General features: G+C 38.6%; 1 protein-coding gene across 1 annotated transcript; it reads left to right on the top strand.

Moving 5' to 3' along the window:
* The first annotated feature begins 14,531 nt into the window (after window positions 1-14,531).
* LOC116204635 (uncharacterized protein At2g29880-like) lies at window positions 14,532-15,097 on the top strand. Its single transcript, XM_031536812.1, is given in 2 exon segments — window positions 14,532-14,888; window positions 14,975-15,097. Coding segments are annotated over 2 exon segments (480 nt in total).
* The last annotated feature ends 2,600 nt before the right edge of the window (window positions 15,098-17,697 follow it).

The raw sequence follows: 17,697 nt of genomic DNA, 5'->3' as shown, positions 1-17,697 counted from the left end.
CAAACCGGTGTTTTTAGAATACATCGCCGACAGTGCTATTTTCTGCTGGTCTGCTCGACCATCAAAAGATAGTGAATATAGGACTCCAAAAATCCCTTTCGGTGCCAAACAAATGAAAAGTGTCTTCAAACACATTTCGCAGGTCATTTGCTCTATACAGAGCAATTTTCTGAATACAAACAACTTTTCAGTGGGAGTCCTAAAACGTCTGTTCACTATAGAAAAGTTAATGTCCGATGTCAGATGCAGTCACATCCAACAATTATACAGAGCATGAGCATTACTTCAGATTGCTCCTCAGAAGTCACGCAGACATCTCGAATGACTCTTGAGCGGCAGAACAAACATACTCCTCAACGGAAAAGCATATCCGGAGACTGCTCTGACAGAACATCGGCATTCTAGGTTAGCCAAAAACTATAGCGGACAGACCTAATTGGGCAAATCAGACTGCAATATTCCTTTTAGTTTCTCGAGTGACCTCCGAATGGTAGAAAAGACCGTTTTCAACGGAAATTTATAACCGGAGGTCCTTTTCGCGGAAACTTGACGCCGGATGATTGGCCAACCCAATGCCGCTTATCCAAAGGCTCGATGCGAAAGCCTTAGACGGAATCTCACAACCCATCTAGGGCCTCAGAACAATGCTTTTAGGGTCTCAAAATTACTTTTTTAATTCTTCGGAGTCCGTTCTCAATGATCAGAGATCGGAGCGATCTCCGGATCATTCAAGCAACTCAGAAAGCATTTTGAGAAATCCAGCTTCGGACTCTCAAGACGTCTCCGGCTTCGGGTCAATTATTCAATCTGATTGACAATGCACATCAAAATGACCAATGCGAAATGCAAATACGAGATACGCATTCAGAAACGGCTAATTTTGCTCTAATCGCCTGAAATGAGCAAACACGACTTTCGAGCTCAAAAACCACACGAACATTCCTTTGGGCAAAATGGATGATTTCGGGCTCATTTGAACCATTTTTCCGTGTACATTGATAATTCGACATTCGTTTGAGCCACGAACGTAGAACACGCAATCAATCGAGACCCGAACTTCATCCCGAACTTCCCTCAAAGACTGTGGGGCCCACAGGCTGCCCTAGGGCATTCGCCCTTGCCCATTGTTGTCCTCTCCCCTTGCTCTCTTGCTCTCTTATTCAACTTGCCAAGAACAAATATCTAAGTCTTCTTCTTCAACACTCCATCTTCATCAACGTTTTTGTCACCTCTTCATCAATGCATCCTATCCTCATTCAATCAAAATCCCTCCCTAATCTCCTCTTCCAAACCACCCAAGCTTAAGCATGCTATCAATCAAGCTTTGTTTCACTTAATTGTCATTAATCTTTGCCTATATATTGTATTTATGTCATTAAGCTAATCACAACTCACCACATGCCATCTCTCTAGCTTTCTCACTCTTCAAATGCTCTCCAAGACTTGAAAAAACCGCAGCAAGCTTCAGCAAAGCAAAACCAAGCAAGAATACCAAAGACTTAAGTCAAAATCATGGTATTTACCATCCCGGCTTAAATTCAAACTTCACCAAACTTGATATCCCACATGTTTTCGAACCCCTCTATCCATTTCTGAGCTTAAATTTTAATTTTGAAGCCTCCAACCCATCGGAACAGCTCAGTACAGAACCAAATAGAAAAACTACCCTTCTCGGGTCAAAACTTCCAACCTGGGTTTCAAAGCCTTTCGGACCAGTTTGAGTTGTCAAAGCCCATCAAACACCTCCCAACACAACCCTAGGGTGTCAAGGAGTCGAGAAATCCAAGACAAACCCGTCGGTTTTAACCCAGCACGAAGAAACAGCTCGACTGCCCAGTCGGGTCAAATTTTCTGACTGTTCTTGCAGTTTCTTGTAGATCGAGTCGATTCGAAACTCTTTTTTGCAAAACAACTACTGCAGCCACCTCCAGGGTCAGTTAGGAGTCAGAAGCCATTGACCTCACCTCAAAATTCCATCAGGAGACACTGTGGTGACGTCCGACTCAAAAATTGCCCAGTCGGGTCTGTTTTCCAAACGAACTTTGTTTTTTGTGATCTTTGCAGGGCTATACGGGTCAACCTGACAAATCTGGTACCAAACGACCACCATCACCACCAAGGATGGTCCCTTGGGTGTCCAGAACCGGGTTGAACCGGCCAGAAATTCGGTCGAATATAACCGAACCGGCCTGCCCTTTACTAGGTGCCCAATCGGGTCGAGACACTGCCAGTCTGGTTTATCTGCGCCTATTCGGGTCTGTTCAACGAAAAATAACCCAAACCCGACCCACCAAAGGTCCAATCCGACTTTTTACAATCTCATCTCGCATCTCGGGACTAGGTATGATCATTCACGACTTAGAGGAGCTAAGACTTTTACATTTTTGTTGTGTTCATGGGGGTTATAAGAGGTTTTTTGCATGTTTTACTTCCAAGTTTTAATTTTTATGCAATTTCAACATTATATCATGCATGTTTATTATCGTTTAACGTGCTAGCATGTCGGGAAATGTTTAAATCGAATTTGAGGAAACCATATCGACCCGGAAAAGCCAAAATACTTCTTAGATTAACTTCTTGGAGAGGTAACCGAGGTGTATTCTTGACCTTTTTGGGTAAAGACCGGTTTCCTTGCCCTGATTTGAGTTGTTTCCCGAATCTTTATGCTTTCCCACATCCATGGAGCTGGTATTGTTTTATCGATTTCACAAATAACGTGTTTGTGCATGTTTGTATGCTTAAATGCGCTTTTCAAACTCATGGCGATACCGGCTTTTGTTAAATACGTGTTATTTACCGTGTTTAACGTTTGAGCATGCAAGAAATAGTCGAAATTGGGTTAAAGAGAACGCTTGAAACTCAAAATGGGCCAAGGAAACCCACGACTATTCCCAACAGGAAAGGAGCCGTAGGTTCCTCAACCTTATTCAGGTCAAGAATGGTCTCTTTACCTCGATGAAATCCATTTCTCGGATTTTGTGCAAGATTGCAATTTCAATATCATCGCAAATCTCGCATTAAAATGTCTTTAAAACGTTGTTTTTAAAGTAAAAATGCATGAATTCATGTATCGATGACTCCTTCGGGGCCATTTGGGTTCCGAGGGTATTTTAGTCATTTTCATCAAATTATCCTCGACCTTCCTGGACCCGCCTTGGTCGTCGTGTCATGAATTGTTTTCATTAAATTAAGCTTTTTCGAGTATTAGGACTTCATTTAATGGATCAATTCATGATTTGTCTGATTGTCTGTAACCCGCACATTTACTATATTCAGTATTTAATTTTAAGTTGTAATCCACAAACGAGTGAATCGGGACGCTCACATGATTAAACCCACTTCACACTGACAAATCTTGCATGAATTGGCAATTAACTAATAACTCGCGTCGATGAGTTATCAAATGACGTTAATGCTCTTTTCAAAACTTGTCCATTTCAAAACTCGAATCTCGCGGTCCGATGTAGCATGGACGTCTAGAAAGGACTTGTGTGTCTCAACTTGAGTTTTTGCCTAATTTCAGGTAACTCAGGTCAGGATACAAAAGATCTTTCTAGATCACTTCCGGGCAGAACGACCGATTCCTTGGCTTTTTCGGGATTCTTGCATAACCCTGGACGATCCAGGGGATTGGTCGACACCGACTACAGGCCGAGGTGGTCCGCACTGTGAAGTTTCCCTTTTCTGAAAAATAATTTTCAAATAAAAGGGCAAAATCGTCTTTTCACAATTCAGTGACACTTCTAGGGTTAGCTTGATAGAAACATTACGGTATTAGGATAAGAATAGGCTACATGTTCAAGTGCAGGTTCATTTGCAAAGCCTTTTCTTATCCACTGATGAGTTTCTGTCATCCTATCGTAGACTCGGGTAATTAGAACGGTTATTTCTGTCACAAAACATGCAAAATACTAATTAACCTTTCACTCAACCTAACCAAACATTAGATAATGGTTAGGGAAACTCTAGGTTCCAAATCTAGAGTCAAAACACAAGTTTGGCTAGTTCAGTGGAATTTCGGTGTCACAATACAAAACAACTGTAAATGCAATCCACACATATGAGGTTTGACTCTATTTGTCAAGTTCTCAAAGCAAAGCCGAATGCAAAATGTTTTACACGCGTTTGCTTGTTTAGCATATGACATTTGCTTGCAAAAATACCCCTAGGTTAATAATCTGTTAATCTACGTACATTTGGCAATAACAAACGCATTGTCTGCAATATGCATTTTGTTTGTTACTTTTCTGCTATTGTTTGTCCATACAAGTCGAGTCCGAACCATAGGACGCATTGCACTTAGGGTTCAATGCCCTAACTATCAGTCACGCGGTCCAATGCCCTATTCACTGAGAGCGTATTTAAATTTCAGTTTTTCGGTGTTTTCCTGAACTCACGGTGAGTCGGAGCATAATAATAACTAAACACAAACTGACTGGGATTCGATCATTTGTAATTTGTATTTATTATTTTTCTAAGAGCATTGTCAAGATTTTATTTTGTACATTCATTCTGTAAAAATCTCAGTCGGTGAGTGAACGATCCGAGAGTCGAACTAATCGAATCGGTCCAATTCTTGCCCAGACAAGAGTAATTCCAAGATTTCGCGGTTAAGATTCACGCAGGAATTCAAACATCATAGTTTGATGAACTGTAACGCAAGATTGTGAACTGATTCCCCGACATATGGGCCTACTTCTTTCTTGGCTTCCCAACCGACATCGTTTAGTTCACCGAATTTCCGATGTCAAAACGTGTAAGGCGAGCACAGCTTAATTCACGCAGTAAATGATTAAAACATGCAAGCCTATCAAACCAGAGTACCGAAAGGGCATACGGGATATAGGCCCGCACGTAACATGAACCCCCGAACACGGACTTTCCGGTTCCGCACAGACCAATGCTTTAGAAAAACTATGTGTTTCATACCCCTAGACCCGAGTAACTTATCGACCATCGACCTTCGGGTTGTAAAATGATAAGTGACGACTCTTTCTCATGCGTGTCCGTCACGCATCCTCGGGAAGGTGGACACTCACAAGCCGCGCGATCCAAAAGCGCACATGCGGGCCTCAACGAGAGTCCACATTCGGATCCGTACAACTTGGCGACTCCATTGGGGATATACTTAGTGGGTTCGGGCTCGATTCCGTTTGTTTGCTTGCATGTTCATTTATTGCTTTCTACACATTTACTTCTTGTACATTTATTCTTCTGCACTTGCATTGCATCATTCTAGCGAGTTCTCGGTATTTCGTCCGAAATCCCACGGACGCCAAAATAGGAAGCTAGGTTAGTCAGAGGTTCCGAGTAAGGGGAATGGATCAAGTCGACTATGCCATCGAACCAGTCCCCAAAGATCCTCGCTCGATTTCAAGGAATTCACACCCTTGAGTCAGGAGCCTCCAACCCTAGTTAGTGGTTTTTCCCAGTAACGCCGAAACCATGCATAAACAGGGACCGTCATGCTGGACCAAAATTACCTTCATGTCGTCAACTGACCCAAAGTTGAGTCTTTGAGTCGACCCTTAGTCATTTTTAAGGCGGGCCTTTTGTTGTTGTTTTTTTCCTTTCTTTTTTACAGAGAGCGATGTAAAATGTAAAAAAACAGTTATAATTTTCTCTTTAAGCACTTGCATGCATATTTTCAATCAATTTAGGACATTGCATCGGTTTGATTTTAAACATTGAACCGACATCTTCTCCATTTAGGTAAGAATGGATCGTTCGACTCCTGGTCTTAGACTCGAGTCTCTCACGCCACCTGGACGAGAGATCAGTCACATTTAGAGAGCACTCCGGTCGGTTGACCGCGCCTTCATCCGCCTGATTGTAAGGGACGTAGCAATGCTTGTTGAGTCCCCCATTGATTGGACTTTCTTGAGGACTGCCGTCGAATTCTAGGACCCCCAGCACGCAGTGTTCAACTTTCAGGGAACCAAGCTGACTCCTACAGTCGAAGATTATACAACACTTATTCAGAGACCCATGCCTACACAAGGCATTTCAGTGCCCAATCAGTTCGCAGTAATTCAGAGTTAACTCTCCGTCCTTTTAGGCATATCCACCGAAGAGGTTCAGGGCGAGCTTCACCAAGGATGGGACCACGGTGTTAGAATCACATGGCTCCTAAATTGGACATACCTTCGGGCACTACGTCCCACTGCAGAATCCTACCAGCGCGACACCTGTCATGGGTTCCTCCTCCTGATCTTCAGGACTCTCTTGTTTTCGTACGCCTCGAATCTCATAGACGGGGCACTTGCCCAAGCCATTCTTCAAGCGGTTGAAGGCCATAGTTATGTCAAAGCTTTACTAGCTGAGACCATTCGGTCTCTTGACTATGTTAGATAGGCTCGACGTGATAGGATGAGAGGGTCTCCGCATCTACTGCAGATTTGGCTTCTCGCACACATCCGACCGTTTTGCTCATCGCACCCCTTTTCCTACATCACCGACGACCGTTCTCTGATTGCACGCCTACTTCCAGTGTTTCATCCTCCCGAGCATACCTTTTTAGAGTGGAGACAGTTCTTGGAGGAGCTCACGCCGATACAGTTTTTATGGGTTGCTCGCTGGAACCCTAGCGGCCCTATGATCACGGGATGTCTAGCAATCATTGGACTTCTCCTTTTCAGCCATTTGGGAAGTACACTCTATTTTCCAACCGAGTAATCAGATAACTCGGCGGCTTGCAAGACATCCGCACCGAGGCAGACCGTCTAGTGTATCGGATCCTGTGGGCCAATTCAGCATCTTCAGTAGCAGAGAGATTCCCACGAGTTCGAGAGATGCAATGATTGTGGGACACGCACGTCATGCAGAATCTCTACTTCCCAGAGCATCCCACTGACAAGGAACGAACTTTCTCAGCCACTTCGGCTTATGTGGCTTAGTTATACTCACAGGACTTAGTACCCGTTCATCAGTCCAGAACAGCTCCAATTCCACGAGTTCCCCCCGTAGTTGCTTCGGAAGCCGAGAGATATGCTCAGGGGGCCATGCATATGGAGTTACAGTCTATCCGAGAGGAGCGAGATCGACTCCGCTGCGAGCTTGTTGATACTCGTGCCGAGCTTGCAGATTACAGAGAGAACTAGCTCAGACACGCGCGTGCATCACGAACCAAGACCGAGAGATAGTGCGTTTGAGCGCTACGCTGGACTGAACGCGGGCAAAAGCGCGTAAGGTCTCCCATCCTTAGGTTTTAACAGTTGGTAGCGCCTTTTTGCCTCGTTCGGACCTACACAATGCTCACTCAGCTATCAGGCATAGCAGGATGTCGGTTTTATGTTTATGTTCCTTTCTTTCAAACAGACTATCTTTGTAAATTATGGAACTTGGATCAAATCGATGTAATGGCATTAGTGTTTTAAAACTCATGCATCTCATACATTTCATTCATTTTACATCGTTTGCTTGACATTCTAGAATATCAAACAGCAACCGCACTTACACACTTATGGATATAGGTAATCGTAACTGGCGACGCCGCATCGTTACAACACTCGATTGAGAGTTAGAATGGCGGAGGAAATACAGCACACCAGGCCTGAGGAGGATATTCCACCAACTCCGGTGTATTCTCAACCGCCTACGTTACAAGTTTTACTACCCCCAACGCTCGTAGGCATTCCACCGGGGTATTCGGGTGCTTCTTCAGTGCATCTCCCACTACCGACAGTACAGTCATCTTCCGACTCCGGTGATTCCGTGCGTTTCGCAACACTCAAGGGAATGGTCAATCAACTTGCAGCTAATATGGCCACGAATATGAATGAACTAATGGCTCTGCTTCGAGACCAAAACGAGCTTCCTCGAGCTACACTCCGCCCCCGGAGCACAGGCCAACAGTGCATCTGAATCCAGCGGTCCCTCCGACTCTTGTTTCAGAAAGTGAGGAGGTATCCTTTTCGGCAATGACGTACGTACTGGCGGTCTATCCGGTCACGGACCCTTTACCTCCCCCACCTACTCCAACGGCTGTTCCATTACCACCTGTAGCTTTTATGTCGGCAGACTCAACTGTGCACGCCCCGTCGCCTCTAGCTATGCTAATGCAACCCCCTGTTTACACTGTGCTGCCACCTACAGTCTATACAGTGATGAGCGCTTCCGCTCCTACTTACACTATCGAGCCGTTTCCTTTCCAAACTCACAACCTCACATGGGCCTCTCCTATCAAGCTCTACCGCTACTAAATATTCCTCCTAATTTTTTTTGTCACTTTCTTATAAAAGCATATATTTATATTGAGGTCCATACATGTGTGATATTACATTATTAATAGGTGAATAGATTTTATGCTAAAGATTTTGTATGTGAAATTATATTAGTATGTCACTTTCTTATAAAAGCATACATGATTTTTGTCTGAGATATATATTTATTGATTATAACCAAAATTCAATATTACTTATTCAAATAATTTAATATGTAAATTTTATGCTTATGTTAATTAATAATATACATATATTTTCTAAGTTTAATTTATTTATGAATTATTTTTAATTAATTCAAATTATTCATAAATGAAGCATAATATATATTTACGATTCTATACCTATTTATTAGATAAGAATTTATATATAATATATTTATTTATTTATTATTTAAAATAATATATAAGAAATAAAGTTTATGCTAATAAATTGTATAGAGATTTACAAGTTTTGCCCCTATTTATTATGTCATTGTCAAATTTATACAATATATAAATTATTTTTAATTAATTCAAATTATTTCATAAATGAACCATAATATATATTTACGATTCTATACCTATTTATCAGATAAGAAGTTTATGTATTATACACATTAAGTTATTTGTTATTTAAAAGAATATATAAGAAATAGCGTTTATGTCAATAAATTGTACAAAGATCTACAATTTTGCCCCCATTTACTGTGGTGTTATCAAATATATATATATATATATATATTATGTTATTTATTATTTAAAAGAATATATATGAAATAGTGTTTATGTTGATAAATTGTATAGAGATTATAATTTTGTCTATATTTATTATGGCACTGTGAAGTTTATATAATCTATTTATATAATCTATCTATCTATATATATAAAGTTGTATCCCAATAATAAATTGGGGTAAAAAGATAATTTTATAAACAGTATAAGGTCATAAATGCAAACGCCTAAATAACATTTAAGATTAAAAAATTCTATCTCAAAGAAAATAAGTACTATCTTAATGATATATGCATGAATTAAATGCAAATAAATAGTGATGCGATTATAAATATATAAAATTAATTCATTTTAATTAAATAATTATAAAAAATATTTTCCATAGACTTACGTATTTATAAATAACATATATTTATATTTATACTTCACTTTCACTCTATTAAATTAGACTAAAATGGCAAACTTATATTGATTAAGAGTTCATTTCTTAAAATATTTAATAATTTTAGTCGATATATATATATATATACACACACACACATAGTTTTAATGAAAATAATATTTGATATTATAATTGTTACTTTGATTTTTTTTTAATTTGTTATTACTAAAATGTGAACAGTTTTACTTTAGAAAGATATCTCTTATTAAACGTTTTAATTGGTATGTCAAATTTTTGAAATTATCATTACAAATAAATACTTTAGCTAAAACCTATGCATCGCGGGCCAAAAAGCTAGTATATAGGCAGATAGATATATATAGATATAGATTCTGAAATTTGAAGAAAAAATTAATTATAAAAATGTGAAAAAATTTAGATATATTAATGTACAAAGAATGTGAAAGGTCAATCGTCCAGGAGTTGAGAGTTACGAATTGAAATTCCTCATCAGTGGAATGAAGAGCTCTTAGGGCATGTTTGATTCGCTGGAATATAATAGATAAGGAATATAATAGAAATTATGATGAAATTTTTTTGTTTGGTTGGAGGGAACAACAAAACTAAGAATTATAATTCTGATGTTTGGTTGGGTTGAATAAGGAATGAAAAGAACAGGAATAAGGTAAAAATACAAAAATGCCCTTCATGCTAAATCTAATGGGTTTTATAAGATAAATGATAACTTTAATGGCAATTTTTATAATTAATAAAAAATGAACATTTTAAATAATTTAAAAGTAAATAATTTTTAAAAATAATTATTTTAATTAAATTACTAGAAATTGTGTTTATTAATAAAATTAATTATTTTAATAATTTAATAAGCATAATTATCTAAAGACTTAATAATTAAATTTCTTTCTTTCTTTCATCTGAGATGAAATGTATTCTGACCCTTAATTTTACAATATGGTTGCCATCAATAAAATATGTACAAAATGATTTTTGAATTACTATGTCATTTTTCATTAAAACTTACAATTGCAACGATTTGTTTTTATGTTTTGAGTTTTTGAACCTGCAACCTACCTAAAAATTGATTTTACCAACATTACTCAAAAAAATAATTCTCTATAATTTATGAATTATATTCTTGAATTAGAATAACTGTTTAATTGATTATTAGAATAATATAACTGTTTAATTGATTATTAGAGGTACATAACAACTTCATATATAGATATTTATTTATTTATTTTATGTCAGCGTGATACTCGTCTTTGATAAGGAGAGTGAAAAACCAATTATTATCAGACCACTTTTTATACTAATGAAAATATATCAAAATATATAGTAATTTTAAAACTATATATATATATCAACATGTAAGTGAGATAAATATAAAAGATAAAGAAAAAGTAGGCGGTTTTGAACCTTTCAAATTTTGACTATGTTCCTTTTTGTCCTTTTCTTAATTTTTAAAAATCCATTTCTCTTTATCTATATCTATATCTATATATCCATATATTATCATGTAATTAAAATCCTCCCATGAGAGCTTAAGGCTATGTTTGGTTCACAGGATTAGATAGGAAACGAAATAACTATTCCGTACGTAATATGTTTTCCGTCGTATGGCTCAACGAAATGCGGAATAACTATTCCGACCCGGAAAACTTATCCAGTTTATTTGCGGAATATGGGTGCCCCCAGCACGGTCTAGATTGGAATTTTCGAATTCGGAAATGGAGGTTTAAGGACAAAAGTACCCTCATCTTCTTTCAATAATTACAACGCATGCCATCCCATTAAAATCCTCTGAACTCCAGCGGTAGAACAACCCTCCTCTCGACATTTCCCTTTCGAAAGAAAATCTAGAACCCTAGTAGAGCTCCAGCGGCATTTCGTCATCGATTTGTCGAGTTTTTTCTGTCGATTCGTCCTTCTCGTAGAGGAAAAAGGTTGTGACGCCACTCCACTGCCGGTAGGATTGTGTCAGAGGAAAGACGGAAGATCGCGGACCTCCCTTGAGCTGAAGTAGGTAGGGTTCGAATCCCCTTTAATTCCACCCATTATCGACTAGTCTTCCATTTCCACTATGTGCCCAAAAAGCCATTAAACACAACATAGAGGAAGAAGAAGACGAAGAGAGCCCTGAGAGAATGCAACTCACCCGTCTTCTTCTTCTTCCTCTTTGTCTCTCTCTCTCACTGACTCCATAACCAAATGTTCTCATCTTCCTTCAAAGCTTGAACCTTTCACCGGCCAATCAAGCCTAAAGCCCTTCTCTGGGTCTTCATCTCTTGGCCGTTTTCATGCAAAATGCTGCCAAAAATCCTCCCTTTGCTCGCCATTTCAGTGCTCTTCTTCCTCCCGTTCTCTGCCCTAGATCTGGCCTCCAACAAGGCGGCCTTGCTCGCTCTCAGGGCCGCTGTCGGCAAGAGGACTCTGCTTTAGAATGTGAACCGGCAGAGCCCCTATTCTTGCCCAAGCTAACGGGGCCTTACAACTTCCGCTGGGGGCGGGGGGGGGGGGGGGGGGGGGTGTGGAGAAAGTGAACAAAACAGAGTCCCATTCCCCAGTCGAAATTGGTTCCTTTTTCGTCTCGCATTTTCTCATCGAATAGGATTTTTTTTTTTGCAGAAGAAGTCTCTGCAATCCGTCTATGTCCCGGTTTCTGTCTCCTGACCTACAGACAGGACCTCCGAGCAACGGAATCCCTCTCCAACTGCGACGACAGCTTCATCCTCAGCTTCCAATAGTAGCATCAGCTGGAGAATAGGTATTCTGTCGACCTCAGCTAGTCTATCTTTGTCTGATTTGTGTTGTTGCTGAGCATCCAAAGCGATTTTTTAGGTTTGATTCTTGGTTATCTGTTGGATGATTGAGGCAATTTTGTGGAAGTGATTTATGTATTAGTTGATGGCAAATGGAATTGGTTGAATATAGTTGAGCTGTTGGCGTGTGGATAGGAATTTTACATCCTATGACAAATAGTTGAATGTTCTGTTGGTAAATGGAATTGATTTCTGTTTTGGTTGAATTAGTTGATTTCTCTTTTGGTTGAGCTGTTGGCGTGTGGAAGTGATTTCTTCTTGTTGAAAATGGAATTTTTGTTAGCTCTTATGACTACAGTAGTTCTTGCTTGATAATGCAAAGAAAATCAACTACTTCATTATAATATCCTCGTAATCCATTTTGCAGTTATGGATTGCTTGAGTTTGCAGAGTAAGAGCAAGAAAAAGAAAGTTGTTGCTTTAACCGTTTGTATTCAAATGTGTACTACAGTAACGAGTTTGATGGGAATATTAATAGAATTAGCCGCTCTATATGGTCCTAAGCCAAGCATTAGGTCATACGAATTAAGCTATTATGTCAGGAGGGATCATATTAAAAGGCTTGTGTGTGCGGATGACGTGACTTGCACTGAACAATTTATGATGGATATGAATGCATTTTTCAAATTGTGTCATATGTTTCAAGAGATTGGGGGTTTGAAAAGTACAAGAAATATGCATGTTGATGAGCAAGTGGCAATGTTTTTATATATTTTAGCTCATTATTTCAAGAATAGAGTCATTAAACACCAGTTTGGTAGATCATGTGAAACTGTAAGTCAATATTTATACAATGTTCTCAAATTAACATTACATCTACAATCTCAATTGTATAAGAAGCCGCAACCAATAGCTACTACCTCACAGAACCAACGTTGGAAGTGGATTAGGGTACCCAAACGAATACCAAATTTTGTCAAATTAGGGAGTTAATATGGCACTAACATAATATTTTTGTTCATGTAGAACTGTTTAGGTGCTTTAGACGGGACTTATATCAAAATCAAAGTACCTGAGGTTGATATACCTAGATACAGAACTCGTAAAGGTGACATAGCAACCAATGTGTTAGGCGTTTGCACTCCAGATATGCAATTCACATATGTTTTTCCAGGGGTTATTTACCTAAAATGGCCCATGGTTTGCCCATTTTGTCAAATCTATCATATGCTTTTTTTTGTCAAATCTATCCCATGGTTTACTTTTTGCATCAAATCTATTCCGGCGTTATCTTTTCCGTCAACACCTAACGGCCGTGCTGATGTGGCACCTACGTGGCAAGTGTGGCCCACTATCTCTTCATTTGCCACGTCAGCACGGCTGTTAGGTGTTGACGGAAAAGATAAAGCCGGGATAGATTTGATGCAAAAAGTAAACCATGGGATAGATTTGACAAAAAAAACATATGATAGATTTGACAAAACGGACAAACCATGGGCCATTTTAGGTAAAAAAAAAAAACCCATTTTCCTGGATGGGAGGGTTCTGCAGCTGATGGGAGAGTATTACGAGATACTATTTCTAGGCAACATGGACTTAGGGTGCCAACTGGTGAGTTTAATAACTTTTTGACATTTATAATAGTAAAAGATAAGCTTAATAACATACCAAGTAATATAGTTTTTTTTTCTGGCATCTTTTTTAATATAGGTTGTTAGTATCTTGTTAATGCTGACTATACAAACTGTTAGGGATTTTTGGCACCCTTTAGAGGTCAACGGTATCACCTCAATGAGTGGCGTCAAGGACATCGACCGAGAAATAATGAGGAACTTTTTAATTTGAGACATATAGCTGCTCGCAATGTTATCGAGAGGTATTTCGGCTTAATTAAGATACGATGGGGTATTATTAGGAGTCCGCCATTTCATCATGTTAGGGGGTACACTAGAATTATAATTGCTTGTTGTCTACTGCATCATTTTATTAGGAGAAAGATGGCTTTTGATCTTATGGAAGACCAACTGAATGAAACAGTTGGTGATAACCATAATGAGGATGCTGATCATATTTTTAAGATTCAAACATCAAATGTGTGGAGTACTTGGAGGAAACAGTTGGCAATTGAGATGTTTAATGAGTGGAACTCATCCACTACGTAGTTATATGTTGTGATTGGGAATTGCAATGTCAACTTTGATGAGTTGTTTTTTTTCATTTGCTTGGGATTGTATGTTGTATTGTCATTGCTTTCTAAAGACAATGTCACGAATCTATTTCAATGCACATGCGTTCGATTTTCTGAAGGGCTTATTTCCCATTTCATATGCACATATATATCATTTTTTTTGCATATATTCAGTTAAATACAAGTCCTTATTACTATTTATTAAGCCAAATAACAATTTATATCATGTATGTGCTCTTGGTATAGAAAATGGACAGCAGTTCTGCTTCTGTTACTTCCGAGGTGAGCACGAGTGGCAAAAGGAAATGGACTATGGCTGAGGATGTAGCCCTCATATCTTGCATGATTGACCTACGAAATATGGGCACCCACAATGCCGACACAGGGTTTAAGTCTGGCTACTTGCTAGAACTTGAGAAAATGCTATTGGAAAAGCTCCCGAATTGCGGTATCAAGGCGAGATCTCACATTGAATCTTGACTGAAGACATTGAAGAAGGAATGAGCTATCGTGTATGATATGATGCTTAATACATCAAGTTTTGGATGGGATTCAACGCGGAAGATGGTCACAACGAAAGACGATGTTTGTGAGGCTTATGTTGTGGTAATAAATACTTTATCTAGTTATTTCGATACCGTATCGTTATGTTTATTATAATGTTACTGACACTCTATTCTTTCTGTTTTTAGACTCACAAAGAAGCTGCTCCATTTAGACTGAAAAGTTTTCCGTATTTCAAAGAATTATCTATGATATATGCGAAGGATCGAGCTACTGGAAAGGATGCTCAAGCTATTGAAGATATTTTGTAAGAGCTTGAGATTGAAGATTTGACTGGATCAGCAGAAGAAGTGGATGTGAATCCTTCAAATCCAAATGAATCTGCCAATGCGAATACCCCTATATCGGGAGATGTTTCGCGTGCTCATCTGCCCCCTACAGAGGACCCGGGAAGTGCTTCTTCGGGAAAAAAGGATGCTCAAGCTATTGAAGATATATGCGAAGGATCGAGCTACTGGAAAGGATGCTCAAGCTATTGAAGATATTTTGTAAGAGCTTGAGATTGAAGATTTAACTGGATCAGCGGAAGAAGTGGATGTGAATCCTTCAAATCCAAATGAATCTGCCAATGCGAATACCCCTATATCGGGAGATGTTTCGCGTGCTCATCTGCCCCCTACAGAGGACCCGGGAAGTGCTTCTTCGGGAAAAAAGGAAAAAGAATGAAGCTGACTTCTCCACAATTTCTCAAGCCATGAATACAATGGCAACCGACATGAAAGAGACTTGCATGATGCTCTCAAAAAGTGTTCACTTGGACATCGTTTAAGAGAAGTTCCTTGAACTTCCGGGAGCTCTTCGTATTGTTGATGGCCTGACTTCAGCATAAGTTCGCATGGCTATTCAAAAATTCGGAAACCATCCAAATTATATCCTGCTTTTCTTTGGTACCGACCCAAAAGACCGCTTGGAAATGGTTCAAGATTTCCTTGCAAATCACTAAAGCAAGACAACAAGGTAAACTTCTTCGTGAAGTTTTTTGGGATATTGCTGTTAGAGTAAAAATAAAATTGTAGCTATATCGTGTTTGGATGGGAGGTTGATATGTAGCAATATCGTGTTTGGATGTACTGAGATATTTCTATGTATGTTTTCTTTCTTTTATTGTTCTATATGTACTGCAAACTAATCATTTTCTCCTTTCTATAGATTCCAAGCGACGGAATTTGTAGAGAAAAAAAAATACTGAATGTTAATAGCTTCATTCTTCATGTTCCTAAGATGCACACCCTGTAATTTTGAGTGGTTGTGAAAAAAATCAATTAACTCCCTTTATATTAGATTAGAAATGATAATAAATTAATTCAATCGTTGACCCGTAAACTTGAGTCTCTACTAATTTTTTACTAAATAGACTCGTATTTTTAGAGGAATTCATCAAATTTAAGTTTTTGTAGCGAGTTGATTTTTTTAAGTAGAAAATGAAAATGTAAAATTGTAATACTATAAAGAGCTAAAATCAAATTTTTTATTGATAATACTTATGAGCGTCATGAGGATTATTAGGCATTTTTTTTTATTTAAAAAGAGTCTTGGTTGATATATATTTATCTTTCACTTCATGTCGGGAATAGATTTCGGACCTCAACATCCTGCTGCTTATCAAAGAGAATTGTGCCACTTTGAGATATATATATATATATATAATTATCATTATATAAAGAGTAAATAGGCAATTTCGTCCCTCACTTTCACAAGTTATTTCAATTTCATCCATGACTTATTTTTTACATCAATTTCGTCTCTGACTTTGCACTTTTACATCAATTTCGTCCCTGACTTTGCACTTTTGTATCAATTTAGTCCCTTCTACTTCAAATTGGTCCTCAACTTTCCTCGGTTACATCAATTTAATCCCTGACTTTTCGCAATTACATCAGTTAGTGCTACAGTTGCATCAATTTGGTCATTCTGTGGGGTGGTTGAATCGATCAAGTTCCAATGCGACATCAATTTGGTCCCCTACCACATCAATTTGGTCTATGCCTTTAAGTATTAATGCTGACGGTGTTAAATGGTGAAAAATATTACATCAATTTGGTCCTTGTGCTACATCAAATTAGTCCCTGACTTTTTTTTAACCCATTTGTCTATATTTACTCTTCTTCTTCCTCATCTCCTTTTCATTCTTCTTCTTCGGCACAAATATCACCTGTTGCGGCCCAACCATTCCCGAGGCTCAGGGCGACTGCCTTTAATATGACTGATTTTGGGATGGTGGGCGACGGGGTGACCCTCAACTCCGTAAGTTGAGGTGTAGCTCGTTCGGTTCTAGAGAGAGAAAGCTTGAAGGCGTTAATGGCAGATCGTCGTAGCTATGTTATTTGACCGGAATTGCTATATAATTTCATTACTTAGATCAGTAGGATGCTACAGGATCTTACATAACCGAATTTGGTTGAGTTGTTTGAAAAGTATCGCATTCTAAAGTCGGCTACGTACATGATGAACTAGAGGATGCAAGCTAGTTTTTCAGCCTTCTTTCTCCATAGTTTTCACTTCCGTTTGATTCTAAATTATAGCATGTTATTTGAGGTTTCCACAAACACTTAGAACATAGAAATCCCAATCCTGTGGAGATAGAAACACTATACCGAAGTTGGGCCGATAGGTTGTCTAGTGCTGTTCGTGCTTGTGACGCCCCGCAACTTCGGGAGGCTCGCGTGACATGCTCCGATCTCAATTTTTATTTATTTTTGCGCCTAAGAACTCGCATTTCAATTTCCTATTTTCATTAATTTTTTGGGATTTTTCTATAAATATAAGTATTTAACGTATTTTTTGAAATAAATGGAAGTTGTCCGGTTTTTGGATCTCGAGAGAGCTGAAACATGAATCTCCAATTCTACAA

This window comes from Punica granatum, chromosome 1, assembly GCF_007655135.1.
Source record: "Punica granatum isolate Tunisia-2019 chromosome 1, ASM765513v2, whole genome shotgun sequence".
Lineage (NCBI taxonomy): Eukaryota > Viridiplantae > Streptophyta > Magnoliopsida > Myrtales > Lythraceae > Punica > Punica granatum.
Note: the sequence above shows the minus strand (reverse complement) of the source record. Positions and strands in the feature narration are given on the sequence as shown.